Source organism: Annulohypoxylon truncatum (assembly GCF_022578515.1).
Source record: "Annulohypoxylon truncatum strain CBS 140777 unplaced genomic scaffold F4807scaffold_17, whole genome shotgun sequence".
Taxonomy (NCBI): domain Eukaryota; kingdom Fungi; phylum Ascomycota; class Sordariomycetes; order Xylariales; family Hypoxylaceae; genus Annulohypoxylon; species Annulohypoxylon truncatum.
The window spans coordinates 43,557-57,458 of NW_025953803.1; the positions used below are offsets into that span (position 1 = coordinate 43,557).

At 48.9% G+C, this 13,902-nt stretch overlaps 4 protein-coding genes across 4 annotated transcripts; 3 read left to right on the forward strand and 1 right to left on the reverse strand.

Annotated features, from left to right (window-relative positions):
* The first annotated feature begins 1,239 nt into the window (after positions 1 to 1,239).
* Positions 1,240 to 4,371, forward strand: F4807DRAFT_91319 (uncharacterized protein). Its single transcript, XM_048003643.1, has 7 exons — positions 1,240 to 1,696; positions 1,761 to 1,794; positions 1,861 to 1,990; positions 2,046 to 2,091; positions 2,144 to 2,893; positions 2,952 to 3,592; positions 3,660 to 4,371. The coding sequence occupies exons 1-7, from the start codon at positions 1,661 to 1,663 to the stop codon at positions 4,243 to 4,245; spliced, it is 2,223 nt and encodes a 740-aa protein (XP_047853873.1). The 5' UTR covers positions 1,240 to 1,660; the 3' UTR covers positions 4,246 to 4,371.
* A 32-nt stretch (positions 4,372 to 4,403) lies between these two features.
* On the reverse strand, positions 4,404 to 5,761 carry F4807DRAFT_91305 (3-beta-hydroxysteroid dehydrogenase). The gene is made up of 3 exons (XM_048003642.1): positions 5,675 to 5,761; positions 4,988 to 5,619; positions 4,404 to 4,911 (listed from the first exon to the last, which is right to left on the reverse strand). The coding sequence occupies exons 2-3, from the start codon at positions 5,414 to 5,416 to the stop codon at positions 4,498 to 4,500; spliced, it is 843 nt and encodes a 280-aa protein (XP_047853874.1). The 5' UTR covers positions 5,417 to 5,619; positions 5,675 to 5,761; the 3' UTR covers positions 4,404 to 4,497.
* A 490-nt stretch (positions 5,762 to 6,251) lies between these two features.
* F4807DRAFT_426440 (uncharacterized protein) lies at positions 6,252 to 10,154 on the forward strand. Its single transcript, XM_047998056.1, has one exon. The coding sequence runs from the start codon at positions 6,529 to 6,531 to the stop codon at positions 9,790 to 9,792; it is 3,264 nt and encodes a 1,087-aa protein (XP_047853875.1). The 5' UTR covers positions 6,252 to 6,528; the 3' UTR covers positions 9,793 to 10,154.
* On the forward strand, positions 10,155 to 13,753 carry F4807DRAFT_426443 (uncharacterized protein). The gene has a single exon (XM_047998057.1). The coding sequence runs from the start codon at positions 10,853 to 10,855 to the stop codon at positions 13,580 to 13,582; it is 2,730 nt and encodes a 909-aa protein (XP_047853876.1). The 5' UTR covers positions 10,155 to 10,852; the 3' UTR covers positions 13,583 to 13,753.
* Positions 13,754 to 13,902: the final 149 nt, after the last annotated feature.

The window sequence follows — 13,902 nt, forward strand, 5'->3', positions numbered from 1 at the left end:
GAGTACGCTGCGTCACCTGTACTAGTTTCGACCTCGGTCCCGGGCCGTATGGACTATGTAAGATAAAGAAGGTACTTGGTATCGATAGATATCATCGGTAACGCAACAAGTAGCTGGGGGTCATCGCGGCACTTGCAGCCAATGCGTGCTACAATTGGCCCCTGAATCTGATCCTGATTGCCTCAAGGTAGCTTAGCTTCGGGTAGAGGAGACCAGTCAGCAGATAAATAACCATCGCTACGGTAAAAGAAGGATTTTGGGTTTACTTAACCAACTAGTACATACCTTGCGCCTATCTAATCCTTCGGCCCGAGATGCCTATTCAGGGTGTAGAGCCGCTCGTCATGTCGAACGTCGTTGCATTAAAGTATGAAAGAGGCGAGGTATGTTATAAAAACATCATTCTTGCTGGAAGATGTAATACATATATGTTGTATCATATCTACCTGACGGGACGAGATACGACCCACTAGATCTAAGTACGCACTTCGTGTCAACCCACCATCTATATCAAGCTAGTCCATCAGGGCTCCTGGCGCTTTTTACCTACTTGCTCGCCTATAACCCAGACGCGGCAGGATTCTACTAGCGTACCCAAGCTAGCAGCTTTTATCCCAATACCTAATTATGGCGAAGTGCTTTGATGGCGTAATTAACGTTGCAATATCGCGACTGGATTGTCTAGGCGGAGCTTACAATCGAGTTCACCGAGTCTGTAAGTAAGAATAGACTAGTCTAGGCCGAATCAGCGTTGGGTATGATCGTGATTTTTAATGGGTTGACGGATACGCTGAGGCTTACGGGAAACATCATATCTCGGAAGCCATGACCAATAAGCACTCTAAAGTGCCGAATAAGTCAAGGAAAAGGATCATTCGTACATATGGCACAGCCGCTCGGCATATGCCATGATATAGCCAAGCTCTGTGATTCTGTATGGGATGACTCCTTGGTGAATAAATATACTATTCGACAAAGCCTCGTACAGTATCTCCATCGACCCACACGCCCTTGGCATACCAGTATTACATCCTTTCGGTGCGAATTAGGTTCTACGCCTCCTTCTTACGTCGGATGAACAAGCCAAGCCAGGTAGGTATCGTGCAGCTTGACCGGAGCGGGCGTATATAGTGGATGGTTACAATCTAGTGGGTCAACGTAAGGCGTCTGGTCCCCAGCTTTAAAGCTCGAAACATGCAGAACGTGGCCCTACCGTTCTTCATATAAGCCTGCGCAAATAATCCACTAGCAGGGGTTTCACCCAGGACTGTTTCTCAGCTTCGAATAGGCGGACCCCTTGGGGACCGTTGAAGCGCTAGGAGCAAGCAGTTGATTGCGTAACATTCGAGGATTTAGTGGAATCACCAGTAAGCGCATCGAATTACGTATGGGTTTGAGCTGGGTCAGATCAAGATAGAACAGGTGGGATACCAAGACATAGGTAGCATTGGCCTTACGGCAATGCCCACCCAAGCTTGTTCACTGGGTCGGGAAATCTAACTACAGGAGGAACACTAAGGCCGCTTGCCTTGGACCCCAAATCCTCTTAATTACCCAGGTACCGACCAGGTTCGGAACTTTGGATGCGAAGGGCTGATTGAAATGAGCGGCATCCGCCTTATGTTGACATACATGGTCATGGGAGGCCGTTCCATTGATCATGTCTTCAGAAAAGCGTGTTCGGACACACGAGGAGGTAAGATCTCGAATTCATTCTGTAAATGTCTACCTGTTAGGTAAAGAAATCTAATTCTAGTCAGATGTCGAGGGAGACGAGCGGGAAGGATTACGCAGGTGAGCGGGGATCACTAAGACCCCAGTTACGTTGGCGTGAACGATAGCTAATCATCATGTCGGTAGTATGTGATCAATGCCGAATTAAGAAGATACGATGCGGGAGAGAGAAGCCATTTTGCTCAAACTGCACACGCCTTGGGCACAGGTGTGAATGGTCCGGAAATGGCAAGAAGGGTAGTCAAACGGCTCTACTGTAAGAGTTGATTGGGTCGAGCGGCCTCAAGTACACAATTACTAACATATGATAGAAGCCATACCATCGAGGGTTTAAGCAGACGTCTTGAAAGTTTAGAAGTATGTGGACTATCCCCGTTTTGTTTCCACATAGACTTATCACCTTGGGCAGGATGCACTGGCAGAAACACAGAACAGCGTGAAGCGGCTTGCAGCCGGCACTCCAATCCTCACGGACGATCCCGTAGTGCTGCAGCCCAGTCACACTTGGCCTACACCAGAGGACACCAGTCCTATAACTTACAACGCACCTATTTTCAAGAGGCCTCTTGGCCACTTTCTTAGGGGTCAAAACGTTGAGAACACGGAGAGGTACTTTGAACCCACGTCGCTCGAGTCACTCTTGTACAATATAAGAGACTCTATCATCGAGCCCCTTGTCAGTGGCGGATCGCAGAATCAGTGTGTGAGGGAACACGCCCTACTTGCGCAGCAAAAGTTCGATCTCTTAGTGATTCGGGAAGAGAAGACTATTCGGGATGGGACTCTTCCTACAGCGCCTCCTATTTCCATCTTAAAGGCTATGATTGAACCATATTTCTCAACCATCAACCCTCATTTCCCCATATGGACTAAAGAATCGTTCGAGAGAGTTGTCACATCCCTACAAGAGACAGATTCTTCCGATCAAGATCTAGGGCGGGTTGTATGTTCCAACAATTTGATACTGATGACCTTAGCGGCAAACCTGTTACATCCTCCTCGTCCGGATAAGTCGAACAGGTCTAGGTCGGTGCGCAATACCTCCTCTATTGATCTCGATCTTACGAAGGGTTTCCTCGCAAATGCAAGAAGAGCAATAGAGAATGCGGAACTCTTACTCTCACCTCGACTCGTCAACGTTCAAGCCCTCTTATCTCTAGTATGTTCTCCATTGGATGCATACCTTCTAGAGAGTATCGCTAATATGCGGTAAATAGTGTGTAGTAGCGCAAGAACACATGTCGCCAGTCGTCTTCATGAGGTTATTTAACATGGCTATGCAGTGCGCAAAGTCTATCGGGGTCCACAACTGGGAAATATGCGCCCGAGAACAAGAGGACACTCGAGAACAACAATGCGTATCGTACTGCCTATACATCCTAGACAAGGCGGTCTGCTGGACAGTCGGCGCGTCGATTTCTATCCCACTATCCGATATCTACATCGATACAACGTTGAAGTCGTCCCATGATATGACCATAGATAGCCTGATTGCTAAAGCCAAGTTAGCTGAAATTCAAGAAGAAATATACTTAGAGATATATGCTCGTCGAGCTCCAGCAAGGACCGAGGAACAAGTTCAACTGACTATATCCAAATTCAATCAGAAACTGCGAGATTGGTTGACCGAGTCTAATAAAGATCAGCAAGATCCGAGTACCACCGCGCCTCAAGAGTCTATCTGGAAAATTGAACACTCTATCGGGTTTACCTGTACCCAGCTATTATATATGTGGCCCTTTAGAGAACACCCAGATGTCACATCTCAACGCACAGAAGTCAGCAGGAGATGTATGAGGCTTTTACTTTGCTTATGGGGCTCTTCCGCGGAGCTAGGACACCAAGGGATACTTCCGCGGTTAGCATTTCTGGCTTCGACTGAACTCCTATCTTCTGTCCTGGGGAGACTAACTTTGTTAATATAGCATCGTCGCGTCTTACCCACCTCTGTACCTTTACGAGATCTCTGCGCAGATTCTCAATGGGGACGAGGAACAAGATTCGTCAGACGTGGAACTGCTGCAATCATTCGTCGAAATGCTTCAAATCATAACCGAACTACAAGAAGAAAACTCATACAACAGACGATTGTATGAGGTCTCGTCCATTCTTATGGAAGTCGTATCTGCCAGAAAAACCCAAAGTAAAAGGCGAAAAATGCATCACACTCCACCATCATCGACCTTGCTCTCGTGTTCAGCGTCATCGACGCGTACGCGTCGCGCATCTCCTTATACCCCTTCTCCAGATACCATGCATGCTCATTATAACGAAAACAACACATCTCCTCAACTTCAAAATAACAGCCAAGATACTTCGAATATTGCAAGTTCAAGCTTCGACTCGTTAATGTCCCCGGCCGATTCAGGGGGTTGCGCAGAAGACCAACTAGCGACACTGATAGGATCGCTAGGGAAGGGACCGTTCGAAAACTTCGACCTCCTCGATTATAGCGATACTCAGGTATCAAGAGGCGAAAACCTTGTGGAGAAAGAGATCTGGTGGGATTGAAAACCTGTACTTTTCACTCTCACTGTTCATCAAAACAGGGAGCAGGCACTTGTACACAAGGGCGTGTGGTAGGGTGCTTTATGGACACGAGGGCGTATTAGACCATGGCTTTCTCTATAACGAGAAATGGTAAAGAGGTACCTAGGCGCCGGGAGGTATCTCTCGGGTATTCGAAAGGCATTAGCTACCTAGTAAGGGAGCTTATATACCTGTGTATATAGGCCCCAGGTTTGCGCCATAAGGACTAAGATATTATTCTGATCTTTCGGATGCGGCGTTCTTTTTTCCTGGTTTCATGAGTTCCAGTATGAATCTCATGCCATCATTGCAAGGATCCGGTGGACCCCGAAAATAGACATCGTCGACGAATATTTCGACAGTTAAGCCAACATTGGACTTCTCGAACTTTTGTCCCCAAGAATCTTGAAGCTGCGCACCGTCAATTAACAACTCAATTGTGGACGTAACCTTGTCCATCTGAGTTAAATACTCCTGCGGATATGCATCCCATAACGGCTTGGGTAGTAAATTTGTCCGTACGGACCCAGGACAAATGGCGTATGTCCTTATGCCATCTTCTTGGTAGAACAACGGAGCTACTGAACGCATGAAATTTAAGATGCCGGCTTTGGCTGCTGCATATAGAGGTGTACTTGCTTGGGGATACTAAAACGTATAAGAAAGATATCTTTTTATAATTACGTACCTCCTAGGAAGGTAGTTAACGAAGAAGGGCACTTACTATACCAGCGATGCTTGATGTCATAAGGAGAACGCAGTCCTTGGCCCCATTCGTGTTTGCCCTGAAGTAGTGTTGCGACAGGTAACTCGTCTTGACCACCCCTTTCAGATTGACATCCATACTGGACTCGTCCGGTTCCGGTGGTGGCGATGAGAGCTCATGTCTTTCGAAGAACTCCCCCTTTTCCATAACACCAGCATTCGCAAAGACGAAATCGAGTCGGCCCTCGGTCTTGAAAACGGCATCGAAAGATGACGACAGAGATTCCCACGAGGCAACGTCGACTATATGAGAAACACAGTTACCTAGTTCAACTTCATTCAAGTCGAAAATGTGCACACGCCAACCCTTCCGCGAGAAGACGTCGGCGACTGCCAGCCCTAGTCCTGATGCACCGCCGGTGATAATGGCTACTTTGGAAATCGGCATTATCGGTACCTAGGTGCTGTATAAATACATAAGGATTCAAGTTGAACCGAATTGATAAAGTACACGGGAAGATCCAGGCGTTATATCTTATAATTTGTGAGCCCCTACTACTTGGCTTCCGTCCTGAAGACTGGAAATATTGCCAGGGGGATTCCCCGCACCGGCACTTTTCAGAAGGTACCCCATTTGTCTCCTGTTCAACCCTCTTCTTGTCAGTTCTGGTATTTTAGTAGGTATAGTAGGGTAGGACATACATACCTACAAGGTAGCCATCGAAATATCTTGATAGGGGCAGGCTATTACATAGGTACCTACCTAAGTACCTAGGTACCATGAGGTACTTAAAGATGTACGAATGGATGTAGTGTTATATGCCAGCACATGCTATGGTCGTAATAGACATCATGAAGTAATTAATTCAGTATACCCTTAAGAGCTTTGACACATATAGACGATCATACTTGTTGGCGCAATAATGACGTAACGCAAATTTCAAAAGAAATACGTGTGCGAAAGCCACAGACTCGACGTTGCCGGCTATAACGTTATAGGTTCAATGTTGTGAAGGGATCGCAGGTCTACTAACAAAGCTTCGAGAAGGATGTCGCGGAACACACTGATTGATGATCGGGTACTTATCTGCCCCGCAGTGGCTTGATCCCTGTGAAGAGCACGGCCCACATCCAGGTTTTAGTTGGTGATAATGGAGCCCCAGGCTGCTTCGGATTGGTGCAAAGCGCAGTAAGACAGCTGTAAGATAGTGGCCGCTTTCCCTTCTAGGCAGCGGAATCAACAAGGATCTCCACTTGAAAGTCGCGACGCCAACTCGAGTGCAGCTTCCTCCAGTTCATGATAGCAAAACAGCCTCTGGTTCTTTCCATTTTCACCGTACTTCTACAATATACATATACTACTGTAACCCCGGGGAACTTAAATAAACCTTGTAATACACGTTTTCCCTCCGTCCTCTTTTCGTGAATTTATCTTCTTCCTACTCATTTCATCCTTTTTTGTTATGAGCTCCTTCGCGACGAACACGTACCTTTCAACTGAACAACGATGCGCCTACCTGCTTGATTCGAATCTTGTTGCCGTCGTCGCTCGCCGTGATTATGGATCGCAATCCACCGAACTCTCCGAGAGTTCCGGCTACGAAGGCTAACGGAAACATCAACGGTAATGGTAACAGTAACGGGTTGGGTATCGGTCGCGGTGGTAGAAACACGACACAACCCTTCAGCTCCCGACGAATACCTCAGAAAAGTCCTAGCAAACCTGATTCGAAAGACAACATCACATCCGACACAGATACTAGTCCTAATACTGGCTCACGACACCCCTTATATTCGAGCCCGAAATACATTCCTCATAGCCACGGCTTCAGCGCATCAGCTAATAAAATTTCCGAGTCACCGCGCGAAACGCGAATACCTCAACCTAAGACCACAGCAGCTATTGCATCATCTTTCGATCGACAGAATAGCCCAATAAACAACCAAAGAAACAAGCAGAGACATCCCCAGACCCAATCTCTGGATATGCGACAGCCTTTGAACCTTAAGTCCGCCTTCGAGCTAGCTCGGCAGCAAGAGGCGGATGACACTCTCGACGATACCATTAGTATTAAGCATGCCTTCAATATGGCTAGCGCTGAGATGAACGGGCGCATAGACGGTTCCCCTAGTCCCGCTCCACGGCGCTTGCAGTCGAGACAGTCGTACAGCGCAGCTCCCCAGAGAACTTTGACGACTGGTACGAATAACGATCTTGGACGTCATCTTCAGCAATTCGATCGAAACCACCAGCTTAGTGCAGGCAATGGACCACTTAATGGCTTATTCGGTAGGAACAGAATTGGGCCTAAGGTGTCGGAAACCGGCAACGTCCTTGCTAAGACGACTAGCGACAACGACCTGAGAGGTTCCCCGGTGCGTCGCAGGGACAGTCAGCAGAATGCCATCTCAAGAGCGGATGAACATGCCGAAGCTGTTATACCTATTCCATCTATCGAGCACCAACCAGCCAACAATGATCGAAGCGACAGGGCTTCTTCGACTAAGAGACCGGCGAATCCGTCACCCGAGAAGAGCTTTAACTGGGAACTCGACGCCGACTTTACAGCTGGTGATCTCCAGATTTCCGAAAGTCCCCGGATACGAACCGATCAATCCAACGGAAGGTCTCGACGGACATCAAGTATTACATCTACGGCTAATGGCACGGCAAATTCACGCCGCAGCAACAATAGGATTGACGAGATTCGCCAGAAAGAAATTGAAGCTGCGAATGCTGTCTTGCCGGAAGAAGATGCATCATCGTTCAGGCGATCGAATAGCCGACTTGATGAGATACGAGTGCGAGAGATGGACGCGTTATCTAAGCGAGCAGTGGCTACGAGCAGGCTCGACGAGATACGAGTTAGAAACTCTGAGGCGCGAGAGGAGTCGCCGGAAACTGGGCGAACCTCTAACAGGGAAGAACCACGAGGTGGTTCACTCCAACTTAGTAACGAACATGCGAAACCCCCGGAGAATCAGCTGGGATTGAAGGCAGAGGAAGAACAAGTCGTAGATACCCCCGCCATTGTACCTCGAAGCACAAGTGAACAGAAACCTAACGAGCCACCTAAAGAGAGGGCAAATGCTTCTAAGACCGAATACGACAGAAATGACAGCCAACTATCGCGAAATGATTCACAAGACTTACTCCGCCGTCTTGCGCGGGCAACCAGCGCTAGTCCTCCCTCTGAGAAAACCGAACCAAGAGTTATTTCGGATACCCTACCACCGAAAGAAAGGTCTGATAGCAGAGAGAATAGTCGTTCACGTTCAGCTCGGGAGGAAAGGAAATCTAGGAACCTAGAGGTTAAGAACCTGGAGGTTAAGAGCTCTAGAGAAAGACCGACGGTTGGATTTGCTGGTTTACGATCAACTTCGTCTAGCGATTCTATTCGAGAAAAGGGGAGCAGCTTGCATGGCTCGGAAATGGATCCGTTGGATCGTATTGAAGCTGAGTTGAGACTTTTTGCCCCCCTTGACAACTACTCCGAGAAGGGATCTGTTCGAGCGCCATCTCCTGTTCCGTCGGAGCCGGCTGAAGAGGAGACGCCCCGAGTAAGCAAAGTTGACCCCTTGACTCAACCAACACCACGTGTCACCGGGGCATATGTTGAGACGCCGGCTACCGTTCGTGTCAAGCAAGAGAATCATGTAGATGAGGAAAAGGTGTCAGATGCCCCTAGCCGCACCCTGGATCCAATTTCGAAGCCGCGCAACAGAGATTCTAGCCAGCCGTCAAATAACGAAAGCGTTAAGCATGAGGACGATGATATTACAACTCTGAGAAGAACATCGGTGCCACGATCCTCTTCGGTGCCCACAGCTTCGCGTCGCGCTAGATCTGTTTCTAGACGCCGTCAGCCTCTGCGCCCTATAATCAATACAGCCAAACCTCCGACGGTAAAGGATGACATTCGTGCTATTCTACGCATGAACCAGATTGACGATTCAACCCTCGAAGACTTTGATTCCATTCTTGCCAACCAGGATATTGATGACGAAGAACTTCAGCAAATGATGGATGACACCATCGACAAGATCGACAAGGATCCTCAGCTGCCAGATCTCTCGGAGCGGGATTGTGAACTTCAGATCTATGATAGAATGAGCAAGTCACTGAGGACGGGTCTCCTGGGAATTCAGTCCGCAAAGAAGGGGATTGAACGTTTAGAAGACAGGGTTATGCATACCGAGCTCAAAGCAGAACAGACTCATACGGACCAAAATACCTCCCAGGAGAAATCGAAAATACATATACCCGTCAGTTCAAGCAGCTCTGCTCCCGTCATGCTCACACTTCCTGCTCTATACCGAAGAGATCCCAAACTCAGGCCAACAAAGTTCGGTATGCTAGCTATCGCAATGCTCATATGGTACACTCTAGAGTCGATCTTCTGTGTGCTTTACGTACCTCAGTATAATTGTACACCGGAAATACCCTGCGACTGGTCACCGAATGAGCCGTATTTTCCGTACGCTATGCCATTCATGCTAGATGAGTGGGCTACCGGAGGAAAGGGGAGAGCCCTAACATGGAAGGTCGGCGAAGAGATAGGAGACATCTACGCCGAGGTCTCAGACTGGGTGACGAAGAGAGATTTTACCCAGTTGGATGAGAAGTTTATGAACGTCTGGGAGCGCAAGCGACATCGGAGACGATTACGGAAGCGCGGCCTGGTTCCAAAATGGGTGGCGCCTCCGGATTACAAACCCAGATTTCCGCAATGGAATGCAGCGCGCTTAGCTATGGAAGCTACCGAAGAAGGCGACTATGACGCGGAGGACGAGACCATGGAGGCGGACGAGAGGCTTAGGTGAAACAACATGCCAACAGTCATAGCAAACCTTTAGATCTCACGATCTGCTGTGGGGAAACTGCCCTGTATACTATTTCCAGTCAGTATCTATGCTATTGGCTGTTCATAATACCATAGGCTATACGGGATGCGATTTTGCATGTGCTAAAGGTGGGACACAACTGGCGTTCTTTGGCTTCGGCTTTGCAGTTTTTCGTCAAAACGGCTTCAAAGGGCACGGAGTACTTCACGGTCAAACCAGCTTACGACGTCTATGTGTAGGCTAAGGCCACAATATTGAAATGGAAATCGATTTGATGGCATTTCGCGATGCACTGTTTACATGAACTCAAGTGCTAAGCCTTACTATTCCTAATTATCTGCTTCGTCGAATTAAAGCGTCGCTTGTGGATAAAGTCTCAACAGGTTCGACTCATAAATATTTATGCCATAGCTCTCTAGGTTTGTATTACGTCGGACTCCGACGTCAGCTCTCCGACGGCGCTTCAATTGTTCATTCGTAGAATCAAAACGTGCTAACTTTCATCACAACGATTACCGCTTACGCAATTAAGTTTCCGGGACAGGAAAACATGAGATCTAGCCGTCAGAACGAGATTTGCCGGTACCGAGTCGACGCCAGCTGATCGGGGTCTTGATGATGAAATGGAAGATTTTAGTCTGAGACGATTTCATACTAACCCCTTGGTCCACAATAGCTGAATTCCCGATTAGGCAATGGAAACGAATTGCAACAAAGCCGCTAAGACGTCAAGACGTCGAGACAGACCGCTATCGCGATCTGATGTCATGAATGCCGTCATTGTCTTTCATGTTGTGTGTGATGGCGCACAGCTAGCCGTAGCTGCAATAGCTCCAGGTGGTATTGTTGTTAGAACGCAAGGGATGTATTCGAATCTCAAACCATGAGCTCATCTACTCTGCAGCACCTCTAGACATTTAAGACACTACTCCTCCCATTTCACAGTAACAAAGTCTATCCTTACTTAAGAAATTACACGATAACTTATCCATTACAGCCATTACTAACTTATTCCCAATAACTTTCCACTTTAAGCATAATGACTTCATACACATCACAAGAACCGGAGCATATTCCAGGCTCCTTCCCAACAGACGACATGCTTTCCACACCCGTCGAACACACAAACCTCGCTTCTTCAACACCTCATTCACATCACAATAAATTGCATAAACGCGATGATCCCAGGGGGTGGACCGACGAGGGCAAGACTGCTCACGGACACCAGCATACTGACTCCAGCGTTGGCCTTACCGACAGGAGTGGCCTAGACTATGATACTCGAAATATAGTCAACGAAAAGGCTTTCCACTCAAACCAAACTCCTTTACAAGGACATACAGAACAAGGCAATCCATCCAGCATCACTGATTCACAGAGAGCCAATCAACATGAAATCCACAGGAAACCCGGCGTCATGACTGGCGCCTACAGTCAACTTGACGAGGACAATAATCTCAACCATCCCAAATCAAATGCGCCATATTCAACCCAGCAACAAACCGGTGTAGCTAGGGGTGTCGTTGGCCCGACTCCAGGAACAGGCGTCTTAGTTACGCCAGAGGCTGAGGCCAAACTAGGAAATGACAATCGTAACATGGTCAAGCAGAGTCTTAGGCATTCAAGCGACCTCGAACATGATGATCCATATTGGGGCGATGTTCCCTATGGGACTGGAACTTACAACACCATTACTGGTCACGGAAGCTCCGAGACACCTGACATGGGGTCCGTTCATCCCCATGGTTCCCAATTACACCATGACCGGGAGCAGTCAAACCCCCTTTCCACTGGCCACATCACTCCCCATGACGAATTAGCCAGCCACAACAGTTCGAAATTCAAAGAAGGCGCTGCTACTGGTACTGCTGCTGGTGCCGCCGCTGGCGCTGGCCTCGCGGCCTCCAAGCTTCCAGAACACCAAAAAGGTCATCATCATGAGAAAGCGGACATGGAAGAGTCCTCTTCTCATAAGAATGATGACAACAGCACCTCGACCGGAAGCAAAATTCTTAGCTTTTTCCAATGGGACAATAAGGAAAAGGATAGTAGGCCTGAGAGACATGAGGTTGAGAAAGAACATGAGCCCAAACAACAAAAGCCAATCCACAACGACAAGCCTCTCACAAAGAGGGATGCCGGAGCAGCTCTTGCCGCAGCTTCGGTGGCATCGGGTGCTAAGGATAATGATCGTAAACATGAGGACAGCAAAACTGCGTTATACGGGCATCCGGATGATAAGTTTGACAGTCGTGATGTCGTAGCGAAGGATTCCTACGTTACTACTGGCAATACCGGTCCTCACACTCAGAGCACCTCGCAGAATACTAACAAGGTGCTACCGATGTCCGACAATACGACTAGGAGGGGTCATCCTTCCAGTTCCCAAGTAGAGCCTACAGAACATAAAGACTCAAAGTTTGCTTACGGCCTTGGAGCTGCGGGTATAGGAGCAGGCGCTGGGTATGCTATTCATGAGCATGCCAACAAAGACAACAATCCTAACAGACATTCTACGCAGCCGGCGTACGAGAACACCATGGTGCCACCACCCAAGGCATCTACACAGCCGATGCATTCAAGCCACATCGACGACAGGGCTCAACATAGTATGGTTGCGGGTACAGCAGCATCTATCGCATCCTCAGGACAGAGGCAGACAATGCCACAAACCAACCCCAGTGCCCAATCTTCCCACACAGATCCCAGCCACCAGCCTCAATACTTCATCTTGCCGGATGGAACTCCGTCGGGTATGAATATTGGCGACCACTCGGGTGCACAGACCCACTTGGGTGAACAGAGGAACACGACGACCGGAACCTCAAGTGTCGCACGGGACGTCGCAGCAAAGGGCGACCACACCGGTGCCAAGCTCGCCGCAGCTGGCGCAGGTGTCGCCGGTGCCGGCACAGCCGCTCATCACGCCAACAAGCAGAGCCACGGCAAGAACACGACGACCGGGTCGCGCAAGGCTATGGATCTTGATTCAAACAACGTCCATGAACCGTACATGCAGGCCGCAGGAGCTCAATCCCACATTCCGACTGCTACCAGCCATCACGGCGAGCAGCAGCATATCCTCAGAGACACCATGCGTCCCAGCAACACGGCCCGCGACCAGCACGCTGACAATAATCTTGCCGTTTCATCGCCGGGCGCTCCCGGTACTATAAAAGATGGTAACCGTACGGGAGCCAAAGGCACTGCCGCCGCTGCTGCAGGTGTAGCCGGAGCCGGAGCCGCAGCGCATCACCACAATAGCAAGAACGTCTCTGACAATAATGCCGCGCCTTCTAGCACGACCCGCGAGCAGCGTTCCGCTACGACCAGCTCCCACGCCCCGCACAGCGCGTCCTCGACTACTAAATCGCACGCCCGGAACCGCGCGTCGACGGACTCGAGTCATGACGGGCAGTACAATGTTCTTTCGTCCGGGACGCCTTCCGGTATTAACCGCGAGCATCTCGGACACGAACATGGAAGTTCGGATAGTGGGGAGGGACTCGGTGGTTTCGAGACTGGAAGAAACGCGGTTCATCCCCCGGCTATGGAAACAGGGGCGGGTATTGGTGCTGCGACGAAGGAGAAAGAGACGGGGACGGGGTTGAGGAGGACGGGTATGGCGGCCGGTGCTGGCGCTGGTGCTGGTGCTGGCACAGGGATGGCTGCTGCTGCGGCTTCGGCGTTGAAGGCTGGGGATCGTGTGGTGCATCGGTGTGGCAAGTGTGGTGAGGAGAATGATATTACGGGGTATTTCCGTGAGTGATGGATGATGATGGGGTGAATTGAATGACGAGGCATGAGTGTGATGAATAGGGGTATGTTGGGCCATGAACTGGGGTTCTGCTGTTAATTATGATCTGTTTTGCACTTGTTTTAAATATTGATATCGATTTCATGGGAAAATGTCAACAATACGTATATGAAGAAAAGTGGCTTTGTTGTTTTTCTTCAAGTCAACGTCGTTTCATGGCAGGTGACTAGATCCTGGTGGCAATGTGAGATTATCATTAGAACTAAATACTTCCTGTTCGAGCTTCTGTCAGGTAGCATGTTGGATGACAAGTAAACCTTCCTCGTCAGCAA